Source organism: Chlorella variabilis, assembly GCF_000147415.1.
Source record: "Chlorella variabilis unplaced genomic scaffold CHLNCscaffold_7, whole genome shotgun sequence".
In the NCBI taxonomy this organism is placed as follows: Eukaryota; Viridiplantae; Chlorophyta; class Trebouxiophyceae; order Chlorellales; family Chlorellaceae; genus Chlorella; species Chlorella variabilis.
Window position 1 is genome coordinate 1,013,726 of NW_005435081.1, and position 12,263 is coordinate 1,025,988.

Below are 12,263 nucleotides of genomic sequence, written 5' to 3' on the forward strand. Positions count from 1 at the left end.
CCAAGCCCCGAGGAGTCGCCCTCCCCCTCCCCCCTGTCCTGCTCCTTCCCCGAGTTCTCGGTGGTCAACTGCACCCTCACCGGCTCCCTGTACTTCCTGGAGGACGGCCAGCTGCGCGCCTTCCCCGACGAGCAGACCTACCTCGAATACCTGGCCGCCGCACAGACCATCCCCTTCACCCCCGAATACTACGAAGACCTGTGCTCGGTGGGCCCAGACACGGTGGCGGGGTGCCCGCTGGGCGACGACATGCCGCCGCTGCCAGACGACTGGGCGGCGCAGCTGGGCGCGCTGCTGACAGGTGCGGTGGCGGGGAGTGGTGGTGGAGGGGAGTGGCGGCTGGCTGGCCGGCCGGCTGGGGGCAGAGACCCCCCCGGCGCTGACTGGCAGCATGGCGGCTCTGCTGCTGCAGGCACCTGACCAAGTGAGACCGCTCCACAGACAGATGGGACCAACCGGCGCAAGCTGCTCGGCAGCCACAACTGAGGGCGGGGTTTGGGCGCGAGCGGGGGCTCCCAGGGACCGCACCCACACAGAAACACGTGCAGCGCGCCCGAGTGGCAGGGGCGTCAGGGACCAAACTCCAACCAAGACAACACCCACGATCACTCCCGATTGCTCCCCCCCACCATTTCTGTGCACATCAACTGCATGCCATTTTGTTTTTTCCAGGTGTCTTGCCTTTCATCCATCTGTCAGCCTGCTTTGTTCCCATCGCATGGTACAGCCGTCGCTTGTGCATACAGCGCAGCACTGAAAACATGTGCCGCCCTGTGTAACTTGCTGTGATACCGCCACTCAGCTGCACCGCCCTTCAGAACATTTGCCAGCATCCATCTGCGTGCAGCTGTGTCCTCATGACAGCCGAAGCGTGCAGCTGTCGGCGCTCAGGCCTGGCCCACGCCCGTCACTGCCCCGCGCGGGCCGGCGCGCGGCGGCCGTTGAAGAACTCTGCCTGTGCCAGCAGGCCGCTGGCCAGCAGGCGGCGCTCCACCTCTGGGGTGCACCCCGGGTTGCCAGACACATCCAGCGCCTCCAGCCTCACCCCCGCCAGCACCCCTGCAGCACACGGCGGCGGCCGGGGCCCCGGGAGGGAGGGAGGCGCTGGTCAGCACCGCCCCACGCCACCTGGGGGGGCTGACTCCAACTGCTGCGCGGCCTGCTGCCCCCCGCCGGCTGTGCCCTGGAGCGCTGCCGGGCGGCTGCCCAGCACCTGGCGCGCCGCCCAGCTGCAGGCTCCCGTGGCAGCCCATCCCAGCCCGGCAGGCTCCTCACCCGGCAGGCGCAGCAGCTCTGCCTCTGGCAGCCGATTGTGGTCCAGGTAGAGCCAGCGCACGGCAGGCAGGCGGCCCAGCCCCTCCACGCTGCGCAGCCCGCTGTGGCTGGCATACAGCTTGGTGATGCCCGCCAGCAGCTCGGGGGCGCCGCCTGCGGGTCACCAGGCGGGTGGGCGGGCGGCAGGCGGCGCGGCGCAGCGGCAGGGCTGGGCTGCAGGGCGGCAGGGGGGTCCCAAGGAGGAGCTGGGCCGGGGCGGAGCAGGCAGGAGATGGGGGCGCGCGCGTGCGGGCAGGCTTGCGGGCACGGCTTGCTCACCAAAGTCGGCCAGGCTGCAGCGCTGGATGCCGCCGAGGTCCAGGTAGTGCAGCGGGCCCTGCACGTAACTCAGGATGCCCCCAGGCAGCGAGGCCGCCTGCGTGTGGCGGGGCAGGGCCGACGTGGGAGTGTGGCGACAGGCGGAAGGCGGAGGGCGGCGGCAGGCCTGGTAACAGCGCACACCCTCTCCATCCCTCTCGGGCTCACCGATTCCTCGAGAATGAGCACGCCAGCGTTGGGCTCAGGCACCTGGCAAGCCAGCCGCTGAGACCCTGTCTCTCGGCCGTGCAGGGCGCGTGGCCACCCAGCTGCCATTACCCAGGCTGCATCGCAACCTGTGCTGCCCCTGGGGCGCCCTTCTGCAGTCCCAAGGACTCTCCTGAGGAGGCCTGATCAGATCGGGGTTTTGGCGGGAGTCGCCTTGCACAGGCCCTGCTCGCTGGAACTGAGGCTGGACGCTTGGAACCGGTCAAGAATGAGGCCTATGCATTGCGCCCCATAAACGTCAAGCTGGCAGCGCCGGTACGGACTAGGGCGGCGGCGCTCCATCTTTCGCCACGCACCCCTGCCCAGGCCTTTTGTTCCCCCTGCCACGCCAGGGCTGACCACTCCACAGCTCTTCAACCCTAAATAATCGGTGCTCGCCTCCCCAGGCGTTCAAACCCCCGCCCCAGGGCTTCCTCAACGTATTCCCCTTGCTGACCTCAGCAGAAGCAACACTTGCCGCAGTGCGGTACATATGCCTCTCCCCCGTCCCGCCGCCTCCGAGGGTGAGCAGGCGTGGGCCCCCGTCCCCAAGCGCCGGACCCACGAGCAGTCTCGCCAACTCGCTCCCTGCCCAGTTCCGGGAGGCGGCCCAGGGGTGCTGCATTTTGCCGTCCTATTCATGTTGTGTGTCACATGCAGGCAGCACAGTTGTACACCCAGATGCGTTCCCTACATGCATTCCCTACATATACATTTCCCTGCATGCATGCACAGCCCATCACTCCGCCATGGGCACCGGCTCCTGGGTTGCACCGCCGCCCGCCTCCCCCTGCTCCCCGGGCTGCTCCTGCCGCCGCCGCCGCTGCTGCTGCGAGGCCGCCGCATGCTGCGCCAGGCCCGCCGGCTGCGGCAGGTGCTCCTGCAGGTCAAACTCGGGGCCGTGGCCGCCCGCCAGCTCATGCAGCTCGCGCTGCGGCGGGTGCAGGGGTGGGTGCGGGATCAGCTGTGGCGGGCGGGGTGCGAGGCTGGTCAGGCGGTGGTGGATGGCAGATGCGGCAGGCAGCACAAAGCTGGGAAGCACAGCAAACAGCAAGCCCACCTGCACCGCCGTCAGCTGCTGCAGCACCGCCTCCAGCGCCGCCTGCACGCAGCGCCAGCAGCAGCAGCGCAAACGCCATCACACACAGCCAGCCGCCCCCGAGCCGGGGCTGGCGCGTGAGGCAGCAGGCATGCAGCGGGCGCCGCCAACCCCTACACCCCGCCGCTCGGCGGCTCCTGCGCCACACCTGCGGCTCGGGCGCCCCCGGCGCCGCCTGCCACCTCAGCACGGCGGCGTTGACGATGTCGGCGGCCGCCTCGCGGCGCGCGGGCGACAGCAGCTCCGCCAGCGGGGACTGTGGGGGGCGGGGGCGGTGGGGTGCGCGATACGGTGGTGTAGGTTTTTGTGTGTGTTGTTTTGCAGAAAACCGCGAGCGCGCAAAGCACGCGCAGCGGGGCAGGCGCGCACCACAGCAGCCAGCCGCCCGGCGGGCCCAGCAGCCAGCAGCCCGCGCGCGCCGCAGGGAGCCCCCGCCCACCTGCTCGGGCTGCTGGTAGGCGATGAGGGCCACCACGTCCCTCAGCACCGCATCGTGCTCGGCAGACGCGCCGCGCAGACCAGACAGCGTCCCCTCGGCGTACGCCAGCGCTGCCGGAATGTCGCCCCGCCTGCGCCCGACGCGGCGCCGGCAGCGGGAGCACACACCCAGCGGCAGCGGGTGAGGTGAGGCGCGGCCGCGGCGGGCCGGCGGCGTGCAAAGCAGCGCAGGCGCAGGCAGGGCGGCGGGGCAGCAGGAAGGCACGCGCGCGGTGCAGGCGGCGGCGGCCCGCTTGCTTGCCTGATGAGCTCGATGTACTGCTGGCAGGCCAGGTGGAACTGCAGCTCGAAGCTGCCGCCGGTACCGCCGGTACCGCCGGGCGCCGCCGCCAGCAGCCCCGGCGCCTGCTGCTGCAGCAGCTGCTGCGCGGCGGCGGTGTCTCCAGCCATCAGCAGCTGGCGCAGCTGGCAGCGCAGGGACAGCAGCTGCGCGGCGCCGCCGCCGCCGTCGCCCCCGTTGACCGCCAGGCCCGTCGCTCCGCCGCCGTCAGGCCCGCCGCCCTCGGCCTCTCCAGCCCTGCTGGGGCAGGCACACATGGGCATGCAGCCAGGCAGTGCCGCACGTCAGCTCAGCAGGGGCGAGCGGCCAAGCAGGCAGGCGGAAGGGACAGGCGCTGCCACAGGTTGCGGTGCAGCATGCGTGGCGGCCCGCAGGCAGGCAAGGCTCCAGCTCGCCCCAGCCCCAGTACAGCCCCCACAGCCTGCCAGCTGCCGCTGCTGTGGGCCCCTCACCCGCTCTGCTGCTGCTGGTGCTGAGGCGCCGGTGGCGCCGCCGTGCCGACCGTCCCTGCCTGCGCCGCTGCCTCTGCCTCTGCCGCCTGCGCCCCCACCATGCCCGCCGCCACATCAAAGGCGGCGAGCGACTTCGCATAGCCGTAGTGCAGCAGGTAGCCCCGCACCATCTGGTGCACCTCGCCCGCAGACACGCAGGTGCTGCGGGGGCTCGGGGTGGGGGCAGGGGAGGGCACAGGGGAGGGTTGGCGGGCCGGTATGGCGCCGTGTGTGGCGGCACAGAGGCTGGGAGCGGCGAGGGCATCGGGAGCTGGCGCAGGCGGGTGGCGCCCAGGCACCGCGCTCCAGGCAGGGGCCCCAACCACGGGCGCGCAGGCTTGCTCCATCCAAGGATGCCTCTACCCAAGGATGCCTCCACCCAAGCAGGAAGCCCCCACCTGTCCAGCGCATCCGCCAGCTGGCGCTGCTCCGCCGCTACCAGTGCCCGCGCGTCAAACTGGAAGGGCTGCCGCCCAAAGTTGAACTCCACGCTGGCGCCCTGGCTGCGCAGGCAGGCGGGCAGGCAGGCAGGGGGGCAGGCAGGGGCCGCGCAGGTGGGGGACGAGCGGCAGGCGCGGCGGCATCCTGGGCTGGGCGCAGGGCACGCGTCGGCGGCCGACGTGGGTGCCTCGTTCGACGCCGGGCTGCTGCCAGGCCCTTAAGGCGGCTGCTGCCAGCCGCTGTGCCTGCTCTGCTCTCCACCCTCCCAGCCACCCACCCACCCCACCACCCCCACCTGTGCAGCCCAATGGTGGGGAACAGCGGGTGCCCCGTCACGTTGCGAAAGGCGGTGCCCAGGTGCTGTCCATTCTTGCTGCAGGCAGGGGCGCAGGCGCGGCAGCCGCGCGCGGCGCGCAGGGTGGCGTGAGGGCGCGGGGCAGCAGGCGCAGGGGCTCCCCCCGGCTGCTGCTGCCATGGCTGGCCGGGTGGCTGGCTGGCAGGGAGGGCAGGGGAGCAGGCGGGGCGGGGCGCTGCCCCTCACGTGAAGAATATCTCGTGCTTGGATAGGTGGATGCCAGCTCCCACCACATCGCCAGGCCTGCACCGGCCAAGGCCACACGCGAAGCCATGGCTGAGGGCGGTGGCAGGCGAGCGCAGCGGCAGCCGACCCACGACGCACACACAGCACAGCACAGGGCGGCACCAGGCAGGCAGGCAGGGCAAGGCGGCACCACTGTGCCCCATGCGGGCCTACCAGCGGGGAGCACGCTTGTGCAGGCAGCAGCGGCAGCAGCGCACCCAAAGGCGGGCCCGTACTCCTCGCCCCGTACAGGCAGGCTGCTGTGGTGCTTGCGCCCCGTGTCCCCGCGGTAGCCATAGCTGTTTGGTTCGTACCTGCACACACACACACACACAGGGTCCAGCCTGGCTGTGTTGGTGGGCGGGCCGGCTGGCGGAGCCGGCGGCGCGGCGCAAGAGGGAGGACCGCAGCGCTTGCCGGCGGGCAGCCAACCCAGCCCAGGCGGGCGGGCATGTGGCCTGCGCCTGCGCCTGCGCCCCTCACCCCGGGTGCCTCCCCTGCTTGAAGTTGCGGTCTGAGAAGCCGAGGGTGATGGAGCCACCAGACGCCTCCTTCACCGCCACCTCAAAGTAATACACCAGGCAGCGGCGCGGCACAGGGTGGTTTGACTGCGGGACGGGAGAGGAGAGGGAGAGGCCGCAGGGCAGGGGAGGGTGAGGGACGGGTTGCGCGGCTGCGCCGGCGCGGCCCCGCGGGCTGGCTGGCACACGGGCGCGGCGCGCAGGTCGCAGCTGGGCAGGCGCAGGGCTGCACGTGGGCACGCAGGAAGGCGCGGCGGTGGCGGCAGAGGCGGGGCGGCGGCATGAGGCGGCACCCGCCTGGATGGAGCCGACGTCGTTGTCGTGCTGTGCGGGGCCGTTGTAGCGCACCGTCAGCTTGTCCTTGCCCACCTGCGGCGCAAGGGACGGTAGGCAGCGCGCCCTGTTGACCTGCAGGCGACCAAGCGCGGCGCCCCGCCCGCAGCGGCGGGGTGCTGCGCGCGGCCTCGGCTGCACCTGGGCGGCTCGGGTGCTACTGGCAGGCATCCAGGAAGCAAGCGCAGCACCCGCACCTCCATAAAAGTGAGGCTGCCGCTAGAGGTGTTCAGCTCCGAGGGCTGGGGTTCGTGAGCAGCGCGTGGACTGCCCATCGCGCCTGACTGCCTGCCCTCGGTGATCCCTTGTGCCGGAGGGTGTGTGCAGGTTGATCGGGCGGTGGCAGGCAACACCCCACTCCCTTCCCAAGCAGCAAGAGCAGTCACTGAATGCTAGCCAAATTGGCCAAGGGGACAGAAGTGCTGCAGCAGCCAGTCATCCCGCATCCCCGCCCGCCCCGTCACCACTCAGCGCCCACCCAGCTGCCAGCACGACCGCGTATTAGCCTGCCTCGGCACTGGAAGAGACCATGTCCAACCGTTACACCACCATCACGAATAAACACGACCAATTGAATCAATACCTAGCCCAAGCAATCGCAAGAGCAGGCCAACAGCGCTGGGGCAGGCTGCCGCCGAAGTGCCCTTTGGCCGCCGCCAGCAGCTGGATAGGGACCCGCCCTGCCGCCAAATGAGTGGCGGCGAGGGATACGGGGGCACTGGCCAGAGCCGCGGACAACATGGCAGCAGCCTGCGACGGTGGATCCAGGGCTATTGGTAGGGGCAAAGCAAATTGGCGGGACAGCCCCTGTGCAAGAGGGAGGAAGAAAGCCGCGAAGAGAGGCAACGACCAAGCAAACAACTGAGCAAAAGGGAGAGGGGCAGATTTACTGGCGCACGGCAGGGGGCAGCGCTGGAAGGGCAGCACCTGAGACGGGTGTTTCTAAGGGGGCTGAGGGGCCGCTGCTGAGTGGGTGAGGGAAAGGAGTGCGTTCAACGACACTTTGTTGCAAGTGGGTGTTTTGGCTGCTTCTACCGACACAAGAAAGCATGCAAGCGAGGACACAGGAGGGATAGGAGGTGCATAAAGGGAGGTAAATCTGCGAGTTAATAAAGCTCAAGACAGAGGGACTGGTGTTGTGGTGGTCTACAACGGGCAGCGCCCGGCGCAGCCAGGGCCCACCCTCTCCCTGCGCCCGCCGTGCACCAGGCTCCAAGGGCTCACTGGCTGGGTCGAAGTTTACACGCCGTATGCGCCGTAAGCGCCGAAGCCTACGGGCAGCGGGGGAGGGGGGGACAGCGCACACATCAGAACCATCACATGCGGGCTGGCTAGCAATGCGGGATGAGGGCTGGCGTTCCAAGGGGGCAGCCAAAAAGGGCAGGCAGCCCAGAGCAGTGCAGCACAGGGGCAGCCTGAGGCCAGCAAGCCGCCGCCACTCACTTTGGCCGTAGGCACCATAGGCGCTGAGGTGGCGTGCCGCCCAGCTGCTCAGCCGCCGCAGGCCGTATGCGCCGTAGGACTGGGGCAGGGCCGAGCCGTAGGCACCGTAAGACTGCAGCTGACGAGGTGCCGCCCAGAAGGTCAGGCGGCGGCCGTATGCGCCATAGGACTGGGGGAACGCCGAGCCGTATGCGCCGTAAGCAAGGAGGTTGCGGGTGGCGCTGAAGCTGGATAGGCGGCGGCCGTATGCGCCGTAGGACTGTGGGAACGCGGAGCCGTAAGCGCCATAGGCGAGGAGATTGCGGGGGACGAAGCTGGCCAGGCGGCGCAGGCCATAGGCGCCGTAGGACTGGGGGAAGGCGGAGCCGTAAGCGCCATAGGCGAGGAGGTTGCGGCTGGCGGCAAAGCCGGAGAGGCGGCGCAGGCCGTAGGCGCCATAGGACTGAGGGAAGGCCGAGCCGTAAGCGCCATAGGCCAGGAGGTTGCGGGACTCGAAGCTGGCCAGGCGGCGGCCGTAGGCACCATAGGACTGGGGGAAGGCGGAGCCGTAGGCGCCATACGCGAAGAGCTGGCGGGAGAAGCCGGCAAGGCGGCGGCCGTAGGCGCCGTAGGACTGGGGCAGGGCAGAGCCATAGGCACCATACGCCTGGAGCCCACGCATGTTGCCTGCAGGCGGAGGTGGGCATGGGCAGAGGAGCAGGTCAGGGCTCAGGGGAGACAGACAGCTGGGGCGGCGGCGGGGTGCGACAATCCCATCCTGGTCAGGCGGCTCTCTCACCCAGGCTCGCCAGGCGGCGTCCGTAGGCACCGTAAGACTGAGGAATAGCCGATCCATAGGCGCCGTAGGCTGCAGCAACAGGGCTCAGCTGTTGGTCGCTGCTGCACGCGGGGTCGGCCAGCAACCCTGGGCCGCGCCAGCCACGCTTGCTGCCACAGCAAGCTGGAAAGGTCGGCAACCAGGGTGGCGAGCTGGGCAGCGCAGCCGCGCGGCCCAGCTGTTGGGTCTGTGACTCACCGCTCAGGCTGCGGCCGGTCTGCGCAAAGCTCCTGCCAGCAGACTGCTCCGCCCGGAACTCCTCCCTGCTGCCGAACAGACGGGCTGCAGAAGCAACCTGGGCGCAGCAAGCGAGTGCCAGGAGCACTGACGCTGCTGTCTTCATTCTGCAAGCAGCGGCAGGCGGCGGACAGGTGGGGGTTAAGCAGCTGTTTTGGGCGGCGCCGCCGCTGCCAATCGCCCAAATAGACATGGAGAAGCGATGTACGCTGCCAGGGAGGCTGCGGGGGGCCTGGCAGCACCCCTCCATGACTGGCAGTTGGCTGGTGGTCACACTTGCGGCGGCCCCCACCGCCCGGCTCGCCCCGCCCTCGCCGCAGAATTAGCAGCTACATGCAGTGCTAGGCCGCAGGCAGCGGCGCGGCGGACTACACCTGGCTGTCTGTCCTAAGATGGCGACCAACCACCGGTGGGAGAGTGTGTTCTGCTGGACTGTGACTGGCTGCACACGTGCGTCCTGGCACGGCAACCAACTGGGAGTCGGAAGAAGCAGTGGGGAGGCGGGGGAGGGGCGGGGTGATATGCGGAGGCGCTGACAGCCGCAGCACACAGCAGGACAGCTCGCGGGCTTTCATACTGCAGATCCTCATTTGCGCCCGGTTTCAATCGCCTTTCTCACGATCCCCGCTACCGATCCTCCCAACCCTGACTTTCAGCAATTGGGTCGGCGCCCAACACCTCTCCTCCTGACGCCCTCCTCCTTGAATCGTTGGCACCTCCCCGCTCTGCAGCTGGTCCAGGAACCGCCAACCAGCGATCTCACCCCAGGGATGGTGTTGGGGTTGCAGGCTGGGGAGCATGGCTCCGCCTGAATGGCGGGCGGCGGCACCTTGCGGGGCGACATCCCCCCCAAGCACACCTCTTCTGGGATGGCCCTTGCGCTAGCCCATCCTCGGGAATCTGGTGTGCATCACCTTAGAAGCTGGCACTGCTTTGAGGATGCATAGGGCACTGCCAGAGGCATAGGGCACTGCCAGCCGCTCAGCAGCCGCCCACGCACCGCAGGCTGCGCTTGCGACACCGCCCTGGCACCTCACGGACCTGCAACCCTGCCTGCCTTGCCTGTCGGCTGCTCGTTTTACACATCACAATCAAAACAAGAGCAGCAGGCAAGCCAACACTAGCGGGCGGCGGGTGGGGCGGCCCACGCCGCTGGTGGGATGCGACAGCCCACGAGCGGCTACACAAATACACACAAGAAGAAGACACTCTCGATGAGTGAAGATATGTCGCTGGAAGCGGGAGAAAAAGCAGACTAGATGCGGGGAAAAAGGAGTGCTCAACTGCAAAGGAGGGCCCACAGTCTCAGCTGATGAGGAAAGGAGGGGAAGAAATAGCAGGGAGGCACAAGAGGGAGAGGCAGGGTACAGAAGGGCGCCCCTCGCGGCGGGCGCAGTTGTTATTGCACAGTCTGCAGTGCGTATGCTAGCCAGGTGCGCCCGGCGCGGGTCGGGAGGGCGCGGGGTGGTACAGCGGGCGGTACGGTCGGTGTGCCAGGCAGGTGCGCATCGCGTTCTGCTCTGCCCGCCAGCCACGCGGCGCCGCATGCCGCGGCATGTGCTAGCGGGATGGGGAGGGTTGGACAGGAAGGAGAGGTCAAACGGGGCGGTGCTGGTTGCTGTGCAGTGCGAGGGGGAGGGCGGGAGGGGACAGGAGTGGTCTTGAGAGGGGTGGGGCCAGGTGTGCGGTGAGGGCGGGTGGGTGCTCTACAAAACGTGGACAGGGAAAGGGGGCGCTCGCGGCTCCAGTCCCCTCGATTCGGTTTCTCTTGAGTGGCAGCTGGAGAGGCTGGGTCAGCCCTCGAGTATCGTGTCCATGGGACCGCCGCTGCCGGCCGCCTGCTGCAGGGAGCCGCTGCTGAAGCCCATGGGCGAGTCCTCCAGCTGGGCGGCGCCGGCCTTGCTGGGGCCCGCCTTGCCGCCGCCGCCGCCGCCGCCGCCGCCGCCCATCACGTTGACCGCTCCAAAGGTGACGCTGCGCGGCACCGGGATGGGCGCTGAGGCTGAGCTAGCCGAAGCGCACTTGTCGTCCCCCGGTGCCGCGCCCCCGTTTTTTGGCACGCCCTCGCCGCTGCCGGCCGGCGCTGGCGCCAGCGCCGCCGCCGCCGCCGAGCCGGCAAAGGGGCTGGGAGGCGCGCCGCGCTGCCGCCGGCCGCCGCTGACGTCGACCGCCGCCGCCGCGTCGGCCAGCGGCCGCGGCGCGCCGGCGGCGGAGCCGGCGCTGTCGCTGAGTATGCGCAGGGCGTCGGCGCCGCTGCGAATGGAGGGGTCTGGCCGGAAGCTGGGCAGGCGCTCGTCGGGGCCCAGGGCGGCACCGCCGTTGCCGTGGGCAGCTGCCGCGTAGTACGCCCCTCCAGCCCGCACGCTGGCGTCAGATCGCAAGCCCGCCCGCATGCTGGCGTCGGTGTAGCGGCTGCCTGCCCGCACGCTGGCGTCGGCGTAGCGGTAGCCGCCGGCGCGCACGCTGCCCTCGCTGCCCGCCCGCGCGCTGTGCAGGCTGCTGCCGGGGCTGTCCGAGCCGATGGAGCCGGGCTCGAAGCCCCTGCGGCAGCGCGGGCAGGCGGAGGCGGGCGGTGAGGTGGCGACGGCAGCGAGGCGAGCGCGAAACTCGCTGCTGCTGCCGCTCAGGTGCAGCCCGGCCCCGGCGCCACCCCAGAGGCGCAGCCTCCGGCAGTACACTCAGCAAAGTAACTCTCAGTATACCACTAGCACAGTACACCCTCAGTACAGCAATACAGCAGCTTACACCACACTCACTGGTAGTGCCCAAACTTGTCCGCATAGTCCCCCCCCTCTGCCACCGCCTGGTGGAAGAAGACAGAGGCGTGGCGCGTCAGGCCGCCGCCGCCCCAAGACCCCTCGCTCTCCAGACCCTCCGACCCGCCTGCAGCGGCCAGGCAGGCGCAGGGCAGGCGCGCAGGACCGGTGGGCGGCGCGGCGCTGAGCGCTTACTGCTGACCGCAGCGCCAGCCACGCCGCCAGCTAGCGGCACGCTTGGCCGGCCAGCCGGCAGCCACAGCAGCGGCACAGGCGGCCGCGGCTGCCTCCCGCGGCCCGCCACAAGCCCATCGTGGATCCACGCCAGGCGCAGGCAGGCGGGCAGGCAGGCAGGCGGGCAGGCTGGCGGGGCCCCTCACCGCCCTGCTGGGACATGCGCGCCACCCGCGCCACCCGTACGGTGGCCTCCAGCTGCGGCGTGGAGGGGCGGCGCCCCGTGCGCCGCTCATTGGCCTCCCTCCAGCACTCCATCGCCTCCGCCTGCACGCGTGGCGGCAGGAAGGGCGCCAAGTCAGCAGCGCACGTCAGCGACGACGCACGCGTGCCAGCAGGCACGGGGCAGGGCTGCCTGCCGGCCTGCCTGGCTGGCGGGCGGTAGGCGGGGCGCACAGGCATAGGCAGCGCTGCCCGCGCACCGCCGCTCCAGCCGGCCTGCACGCTCGCTGCGGCCGCGCCCGGGCTGCCAGCCTCCCCAAGCACGCCAGGCGCGGGCCGGGGGCGGCAGCGGCGGCAGCAGCAACTCACCGCCAGCGCAAACAGCTGCTCGCCCACGTACTCGTCGTACCAGCCAGGCGGCGGCGGCGTCTCCTCAGGCATCAGCCCCATCACCGCCGCCACATCCACATCCGCAACCACCTCCAGCTTGAGGGGGTTGGCGGCGGCCGGCGTCAGCGGCGGCGGGGACGGA

General features: G+C 70.1%; 5 protein-coding genes across 5 annotated transcripts in view; 1 reads left to right on the forward strand and 4 right to left on the reverse strand.

The window, feature by feature from the left end:
* The window catches only part of CHLNCDRAFT_144346 (hypothetical protein), a gene marked incomplete at both ends in the record, with an annotated part of 7,659 nt that extends 7,173 nt beyond the window's left edge, over positions 1-486 (forward strand). Inside the window, 2 exons of the mRNA XM_005848640.1 lie at positions 55-301; positions 446-486. Coding sequence (XP_005848702.1) covers positions 55-301; positions 446-486 — 288 coding nt within the window. The remainder of the gene's footprint in view (positions 1-54; positions 302-445) is intronic.
* Positions 487-907: 421 nt separating this feature from the next.
* On the reverse strand, positions 908-1,785 carry CHLNCDRAFT_144347 (hypothetical protein; the record flags this gene model as incomplete). Its single annotated transcript, XM_005848852.1, has 4 exons — positions 908-1,059; positions 1,276-1,428; positions 1,594-1,690; positions 1,777-1,785. The coding sequence occupies 4 exons, from the start codon at positions 1,783-1,785 to the stop codon at positions 908-910; spliced, it is 411 nt and encodes a 136-aa protein (XP_005848914.1).
* A 793-nt stretch (positions 1,786-2,578) lies between these two features.
* CHLNCDRAFT_144348 (hypothetical protein) lies at positions 2,579-6,357 on the reverse strand (the record flags this gene model as incomplete). The annotated part of the gene is made up of 14 exons (XM_005848853.1): positions 2,579-2,770; positions 2,900-2,941; positions 3,087-3,194; positions 3,378-3,507; positions 3,696-3,953; positions 4,169-4,369; positions 4,606-4,710; positions 4,944-5,021; positions 5,190-5,246; positions 5,447-5,542; positions 5,712-5,836; positions 5,938-5,975; positions 6,043-6,118; positions 6,280-6,357. The coding sequence occupies 14 exons, from the start codon at positions 6,355-6,357 to the stop codon at positions 2,579-2,581; spliced, it is 1,584 nt and encodes a 527-aa protein (XP_005848915.1).
* Positions 6,358-7,321: 964 nt separating this feature from the next.
* Positions 7,322-8,685, reverse strand: CHLNCDRAFT_144349 (hypothetical protein; the record flags this gene model as incomplete). The annotated part of the gene is made up of 4 exons (XM_005848854.1): positions 7,322-7,353; positions 7,526-8,191; positions 8,304-8,372; positions 8,541-8,685. 4 exons carry the CDS (start codon positions 8,683-8,685, stop codon positions 7,322-7,324), a joined length of 912 nt encoding a protein of 303 aa, XP_005848916.1.
* A 1,687-nt stretch (positions 8,686-10,372) lies between these two features.
* The window catches only part of CHLNCDRAFT_57515 (hypothetical protein), a gene marked incomplete at its 3' end in the record, with an annotated part of 4,821 nt that continues 2,930 nt past the window's right edge, over positions 10,373-12,263 (reverse strand). The window contains exons 8-11 of the mRNA XM_005848855.1: positions 12,101-12,256; positions 11,716-11,836; positions 11,336-11,462; positions 10,373-11,120 (exon numbers count right to left, since the gene is read on the reverse strand). Coding sequence (XP_005848917.1) covers positions 10,373-11,120; positions 11,336-11,462; positions 11,716-11,836; positions 12,101-12,256 — 1,152 coding nt within the window. The remainder of the gene's footprint in view (positions 11,121-11,335; positions 11,463-11,715; positions 11,837-12,100; positions 12,257-12,263) is intronic.